Source organism: Nicotiana sylvestris, chromosome 4, assembly GCF_000393655.2.
Source record: "Nicotiana sylvestris chromosome 4, ASM39365v2, whole genome shotgun sequence".
NCBI lineage: Eukaryota > Viridiplantae > Streptophyta > Magnoliopsida > Solanales > Solanaceae > Nicotiana > Nicotiana sylvestris.
In genome coordinates, this window is record NC_091060.1 from 127244912 (window position 1) to 127253320 (window position 8409).

The 8409-nt window shown below is 43.5% G+C and overlaps 1 protein-coding gene across 1 annotated transcript; it reads right to left on the bottom strand.

The window, feature by feature from the left end:
• Positions 1-963: 963 nt before the first annotated feature.
• On the bottom strand, positions 964-1824 carry LOC138890145 (uncharacterized). The gene is made up of 3 exons (XM_070173508.1): positions 1274-1824; positions 1100-1154; positions 964-1014 (listed from the first exon to the last, which is right to left on the bottom strand). The coding sequence occupies exons 1-3, from the start codon at positions 1822-1824 to the stop codon at positions 964-966; spliced, it is 657 nt and encodes a 218-aa protein (XP_070029609.1).
• Positions 1825-8409: the final 6585 nt, after the last annotated feature.

Here is an 8409-nt window from a genome sequence, read left to right on the forward strand (position 1 = left end):
TTAGTTTATTACCCCCCTCCCCCCAACACTCTAAGGTTTGATATGCATGCAAGAAATCCACTCTTATACCAATAAATTGCCTTACTAATGACCCCCTTATAGCTAAGTATAAGAATAAAAGCTGAGGTGATGAAGCCTTACCTCTTGGGATGAGGGTTTGTGTCCTTCACTTGATTATCTTCAATGATTTACCAAGGATTCATGGAGTAATTTGATGAGAAACACTTTCTCTCTCTTAGACCCCTTTCTCTCACTCTAGAAATATCAGGAAATAGGCTCAAAATGAGCTATTACACAAAATATAATGATAGGGGGTCGAGTTTAAAATTTTAAAAATTGGAGCCCTGAGTCAGATCTGCGATCGCCTTTTGCGATCGCGAAGTCGACATGCGGTCCGCATAATGGGCCGCAAAAATACTCCCCCAAACCTGAACACACTGTCTGGGTATGTGGCAGAAATGCGGTCCGCATAGCCGTTCTGCAGTCGCATAATGCACCACAGAACTGCCCCTTACAAAATACCAAGGGAATTATGCGACGACTATGCGGTCCGCATATTAGTTATGTGATAGCATAATCAACCGCATAGTTGACCTCAAATTGATCAACATACTGACTCACTTTGCGGCGACTATGCGTTCCGCATACCTGATATGCAACCGCATTCTTGACTGCAGAATCGCATTTTTCTGGAAAACGTTATTTCTTGACATTTTAGAGCATAGATCAGTCCAAAAGGTCCGAACCGCGAAGAATTTTTACGCATCACTAACACATAATCCTAATTGCCACTACGAGCTTTCGCGTTTAGAATGGAAATTTTCATGGGGTCTCACATCCTCCCCCACTTAAGATCATTCGTCCTCCAATGAGGATCAAGATTCACTTATTAGCAGTGTTTGTATAATCTTCTGCTCTTTGCAACCTGAAACATATTTATAGACCTCAAATTTAGCTAACTCCCTAAATTTCTGAAAATTCGCCAGAGTTTCCACTATATTTAGGCCTATCCACCTGTCAGAGAGCCCCAGAAATATATCCTAACCGCATGTACACATTCCATAGACATAAGACATAACATAACTCGTATAGTACTAACCATGGCCGCATGGGCAACATATAACCGATACATGACAGTTTTACATAGATCAAGTCTAAAGATGAAAGTTCATAGGAGCTAAATGCATAAAAGCTATTACATGACTATTCAAACATATGTGGATACTTCCTTTTAATTTCATCCTCGGCTTCCTAAGTGGCTTCCTCAACTTACTGATTCTGCCATAATACTTTCACGGATGCAATTTCCTTATTTCTCAATTTCCGAACCTGCCTATCAAGAATGGCAACTGGAACTTCTTCATATGACAGTTCTTCATTTACCTTCATAGTTTCAACTGGCACAATAGTAGACATATCTCCCACTACCTTTCTCAACACGGACACATGAAAGACCGGATGTACTAAGGACATTTCGGGTGGCAGCTTGAGCCTGTATTCCACCTGACCAATCCTCTGAACGATTTTGTATGGTCTGACATACCTCAGACTCAATTTTCCCATCTTTCCAAATCGCATGATGCCCTTTATAGGGGAAATCTTCAGAAATACCCAATCATCTCCTTTGAACTCTAAATCTCTGCGACGCACATACGAATAGGATTTTTGGCAACTCTGAGCAGTTTTCAATCTTTCCTTAATAATCTTGACTTTCTCCATGGCCTGATGCACGAGGTCCGGCCCTATCAATTCTGCTTCTCCAACCTCAAACCACCCAATGGTAGACCTACATCTCCTACCATACAGTGCTTCGAATGGTGCCATCTAGATACTAGTGTGGAAGCTGTTGTTGTAAGCAAATTCTATGAGTGGCAAATGGTCATCCCAACTACCCTTGAAATCAAGAGTACAAGCACGCAACATGTCTTCAAGCATCTGAATAGTCCGTTATGCTTGACCATCGGTTTGTGGATCAAAAGTTGTGCTAAGATTTACCTGCGTACCCAAACCTTGCTGAAACTTCTTCCAAAAGTTGGTTGTGAACTGAGCCCTTCGATCTAAAATGATTGAGACTGGAGTGCCATGTAACCTGACCATTTCTTTGATATACAACTAAGCATACTATTCCGCTGTGTCGGTATATTTGACTGGCAAGAAATGCGATGACTTTGTGAGTCGATCAACAATCACCCAAATTGAGTTGAACTTGCGCGGAGTGCGTGGTAACCCTACCACAAAATCCATGTTGATCCTCTCCCATTTCCACATTGGAAATGCTTTGAGCTAATCCACCGGGCCTTTGGTGTTTGGCCTTTACTTGCTGACAACTCGAACATTTTGCCACAAAGTCCGCTACATCTTTATTCATGTTATTCCACCAATAAATTTATTTGAGATCATGATACATTTTTGTGGAACCTGGGTGCACAAAATACCTGGAAGTGTGAACTTTTGCCATGATCCTTTCCCGAAGACCGTCTATGTCAGGAACACATAGGCGGTCTTGTACCGTAGGGTACCATCATTCATGCCCAAGGAAAAAGCTGTGGTTTTGTGTTTGAGAATCCCCTCTTTCAGTTGTGCTAACAAGGGATCCACGAATTGCTTCTCTTTCACCTCTACCACAAGCTATGATTCAACCTTATTCTGCACAATTACCAATCCTTCATTAGAGTCCGCAAGGAAAACTCCCAAACTAGCCAACTGGTGAACCTCCCTGGCCAACGACCTTTGATGGACCTCCAAATGAGCTAAACTTCCCATGGATTTTCGACTAAGTGCATCTTCCACAACATTAGCCTTTCTTGGGTGATAGAGAATATCAATGTCATAGTCCTTGAGTAACTCTAGCCATCTTCTTTGCCTCAGATTCAACTCTTTCTGCTTGAAAATATATTGAAGGCTCTTATGATCAGTAAATAAATCCACATGGACCCCATACAAATAATGTCGCCAAATCTTTAGCGCAAACACCACTGCTGCTACCTCTAAGTCATGGGTTGGATAGTTCTTCTCATGATTCTTGAGTTTCCTAGAAGCATAGGCTATAACCTTGCCGTGTTGAATTAACACACACCCAAACCCGAATCTCGAAGCATCACAATACACTACAAACCCCTCTGTACCCTCTGGCAGGGCTAACACCGATGCTATTATCAGTCTTGACTTCAATTCTTGGAAACTCTTTTCACAAGCATCGGACCACTGGAATTTAACTGCTTTCTGCGTCAATTTAGTCAACAGAGAGGCAAGAGTAGAAAACCCCTCTACAAACCTCCTGTAATACCCAGCTAAACCCAAGAAACTACAAATTTCAGTTGGAGTGGTAGGTCTAGGACAATTCTTCACTGCCACAATCTTTTGAGGATCAACCATAATTCCTTCCCCGAAAATGACATGACCCAAGAACGCGACAGATTCAAGCCAAAATTCACATTTTGAAAATTTCGCATACAATTGATGTTGCTGAAGAGTCTGTAAAATTGCCCTGAGATGGCCAGCATGGTCCTCCTAACTCCGGGAATACACAAAAATATCATCAATAAACACTATCACAAAGGAGTCTAGAAAGGGCTTGAAGACTCGATTCATAAGATCCATGAAAGCTGCCGGGGCAATTGTCAGCCCAAAAGACATTACCATAAATTCAAAGTGTCCATACCGGGTTCTGAAGGCTGTTTTTGGAATATCCTGCTTCCTTATCTTCAATTGATGGTACCCGGACCGCAAGTCAATATTTGCGAAACATGTAGCACCTTGCAGTTGGTCAAATAAGTCATCTATTCTTGGCAGAGGATATTTATTTTTGATTGTGACTTTTTTGAGTTGTCGGTAGTCAATACACATTCGCAACGACCCATTTTTCTTCCTTACAAACTAGACCGGTACGCCCCATGGTGACACACTCGGCCGGATAAAACCCTTTTCTAGCGAATCCTTCAATTATTCCTTTAGCTCTTTCAGTTCTGCTGGTGCCATTCTGTAAGGTGGAATTGTATAGGTTGCGTGCCTGGAATCACATAGATCCCATAATCAATCTCCCTGTCCGGTGGAATCCCAGGGAGTTCATCTGGAAAGACGTCTGGAAATTCATTCACAATTGGTACAGACTCTAGGCTAAGCACCTCTGCATTGGTATCCTTGACCCGAACTAGATGATAGATATACCCCTTCTTGATCTTCTTCGCGGCCTTAAGGTAGGAAATAAACCGACCTCTAGGCACTACATTATCTCCCTTCCATTCAATAACGGGCTCATTAGGACATTCAAGCCTAATGGTTCTAGTCCGACAATCAAGTTTGGCAAGCATGAATAAAGCCAATCCATTCCCATTATTACATCAAAATCGACCATCCCTAACTTAATAAGATCGCCCGCAGTATCCCTACCCCGGACCGTAACAACACATCCCCTATAAACCCGAGCAGCTGTAATAGACTCACCAACTGGGGTAGACACCAAAAAGGGCTCATGAAGCTGATCCGGCTCTATCCCAAATCCCATAGCAACAAAACGGGTAATATAGGAGAAGGTGGAACCAGGGTCAATAAGTGCATACACATCATGAGATTGGACAGTCAGAATACCTGTAACAACATCTGGTGAAGCCTCTACAGTCTGGCAACCACTCATAGCATAAAACCGGTTGGGTCCTCCTCAACTCTACGCACCACCCCTAGCTGCACCACGCCCTGCGGGTGCTGGGGTACCTCGAGCTAGGGAGGGGGATGAAGATGTAGCAGCTGCCTGGATGGATGAGTGAGTTGTGCCCCTACCCACTCCCTAGCGGGATGCACGACAATGTCTCTAAATATGACCCCTCATCCCACATCCATAACATATAGGTAACTCTAGATAGCAAGTACCTGAGTGCAACTTCCCGTACCTGGGGCATGGGGACCTCTGCTATTGCTGGAACCTCTCTCCTGACCGACCCCGCTGATGGGATCCTCTGCTGCCCTGACCGGGCCTAAAACGACTCCACTGCTACTGGCTGGGCCCTGACAGTGGTGCACTGGCTAAAGACTGTGCAATAGATTGGGAAGGCCCTGATGATCCTCCCCTGAAAGCCGATCTTCCCCCACCTAGTGACTCTCCCATATTGTCTGTAGACCGAGCCTTGCTGCTACCCTCTCTCTCCATTCTGTTCTTTAATTAACGGTTCTCTATGGCCTGAGCAAATGCTACTATCTTCCCATAATTCATGTCATAATTCAATGCAGCCGTAGAAGCCTCATTAATGGTCAAAGAATTAAGGCCCTGAACAAACCGGCGCACCCTGGCCTCCATTGTGGTCAACATATGAATGGCATACTTGGATAAGTGAGCAAACTCCATGTGGTACTCCTACACACTTCTGTTACCTTGCCTCAAATTTTCAAACTCTGCCGCACATGATACCCTTGTCTCAGCGGGCAGGAAATGGTCAATAAAGGCATCAACAAACTCGCTCCACCTCGCCAGAGGGAGCCCCACCTCTCGGGAATCCTCCCATAACTCAAACCATGAATAGGCCACCCCTTTCAAGCGGTAGGCAACCAACTCTACTCCTTCTGTCTCAGTTACACGCATAACCCTGAGGGTCTTGTGCATCTCATCAATAAAATCCTGAGGGTCTTCTTCTGGATTGGCACCTGTAAATACCGGAGGGTCTAACTGAAGAAATCTGTTCACTTTGGAACTAGTAGAATCCTCTTGCTGGCTAGATGAACTAGGCGCAACATTTGACCTCTAGGCCTGGGAGGCCACTAACTGGGTCAACATCTGAATAGCTCCCCTAAGATCCCCATCTGAAATACCAGAACTGGAAGTTGGAGCTGAAGGCGGGATAAGAGTATCAATGGGAGGGATAGTGGTACCCTCCACGGGTGTGGGAACTGGAGTAGTCTGCTCTGGAGTAGAAGAATCAGGAGGAGCGATAGCAGGGCGGCTACCTTCATCCACAGTATCAAGCAGTGAATCACCAGCCACTACTGAGGTGGCATTGGCTGCTTGGCCAATTCTAGCTTTCTTCTTAGGTGCCATCTACTGAAAGATAGAACATTGCACTAATTAGAGAAGGACAATTTCACCGCACGATCCAGAACATCAAAGAAGGGTGTTATTCCTAAATGCCCAAGTAGCCTCCAACTTATAGATGTGGTCGGCTACACACCGATAAGAAGGACTCTACCAGACACGACTCTGAGACAACCTAGGACACTTTAAAACCTTAGGCTCCAATACCAAGTTTGTCACGCCCCAACCCTGGGAGGCGCGACCAGCGCTCAATCGAGTGATCCCAACTGAGCAAGCCTTATCAAACACTACCTACCCAGCCCAATATGAATAAGGACACCATGCTTCCGTTTATTTAACCAAGGGAAGATAGTGCATCCCATATTACTAGTTCATTTTAAATCACCACATCAAACCATAAATGAGTTCCGAGGTTCCATACATTTATACTTTAGAGAAACGGGAATTAGAATTACAACATAGTTAGTACACCCATCCGACACCCGCACATGACCCACACATATGTCTACAAAGACTCTAAGGATGTAAAAGACAAGTATGACAATGCCGGCAATAAGGCCCCGGCTATACCTCAAAAGTGAAAGTCCACAACACAAAGATATACAATATATCCCCTCGAAGGAGAAAGGGGCTCACCAAGATCTTGATTAGAGGGATGCTTCGCTACACACGACCGATACTATTCGCTCTGGAGCACCCTACATTCATTAAAAAAATGGAGCGCCCACGTCAAAAGGGACATTAGTGCCATCGAATAGCACTAGTATGTATAACTAAACACCATCAAATTAGAAAGAACTTTCATACACAAATAAGGAAATCACAAGTATCACTCCAAAGCTTAAATGATCACAACATCATCAACCTGAAAGAATTACACAACCTTCACATCATGTTTCCATAGCCTTTAGTTGGGCATTTCATACTGTTCCACATCGTTCACATTACCACCGCTATCTTGAGCGGAGTCCGATCTCGACCCGATCGGCTAGGTCATCTCCCGGAGACGTTACCAATATTCTACTCACACTTTCCGGTTTCATTAATCAATGCATACCGCCATGTGTATATGTCATGGCGTACAATCACGGTCCGATCGGCTAGGCCGCCTTACCGAGGCGTTACCATTTTCCATTATTCATCTCACTCCAATCTTTGATTACACATGTATTAGTTTACCTGCACTTGGGGCCACAATTTTCACATTCCACAATTCAAGTTTCACATTGTTCCCATTTTCATCATTAGGTTTGTAATTCAAGAGAGTATAGCACACAAGAGAAAATAAGGTTGTAGGCGTAGATGAGACTTCATGTAAATGGCACAGCAACACACTTTAATTTCAATCTAAGGTCTAAGCATTTCGATACATGATTCATAGTCCTTGCACCTTTTCAAATTATCAAGAATAACACGTTGATCAATTTGAGACACAGTATCCATGCATATAAGGTTGCAACACCAAATCAAGTGAAATATCAATCAACACAACAACTCAATTTAGTCTTACCGTACTCACACAACCCACGATGAAGCTCAATTTCTAAAAGACGGGGTTTTAGCCATACATACCTCAATAAAGCTTTCCTTGTTCCTTACAAAATTCCGGAACTTTTAGCACTTCGATCTATTGTGTAAGAATTACAAATTAAACCGAGAATTAGAGACGAGATTGAGATTCTAGCTTGTTTTGAGCATACTATCAAACACTAAAAGGGCATTGTGATCTTAAGCCCTTTTTGAGAGAAATTTCAATCATTCTATACCCCAATTGCTTTTCTTTTTAGTTCATTACCCCCCCTAACACTCTAAGGTTTGATATGCATGCAAGAAATCCACTCTTATACCAATGAATTGCCTTACTAATGACCCTCTTATAGCTAAGTATAAGAATAAGAGCTGAGGTGATGAAGCCTTACCTCTTGGGATGAGGGTTTGGGTCCCTCACTTGATTATCTTCAATGATTTACCAAGGATTCATGGAGTAATTTGATGAGAAACACTTTCTCTCTCTTAGACCCCTTTCTCTCACTCTAGAAATATCAGGAAATAGGCTCAAAATGAGCTATTACACAAAATATAATGATAGGGGGTCGAGTTTAAAATTTTAAAAATTGGAGCCCTGAGTCAGATCTGCGATCGCCTTTTGCGATCGCGAAGTCGACATGCGGTCCGCATAATGGGCCGCAAAAATACTCCCCCAAACCTGAACACACTGTCTGGGTATGTGGCAGAAATGCGGTCCGCATAGCCGTTCTGCAGTCGCATAATGCACCACAGAACTGCCCCTTACAAAATACCAAGGGAATTATGCGACGACTATGCGGTCCGCATATTAGTTATGTGATAGCATAATCAACCGCATAGTTGACCTCAAATTGATCAACATA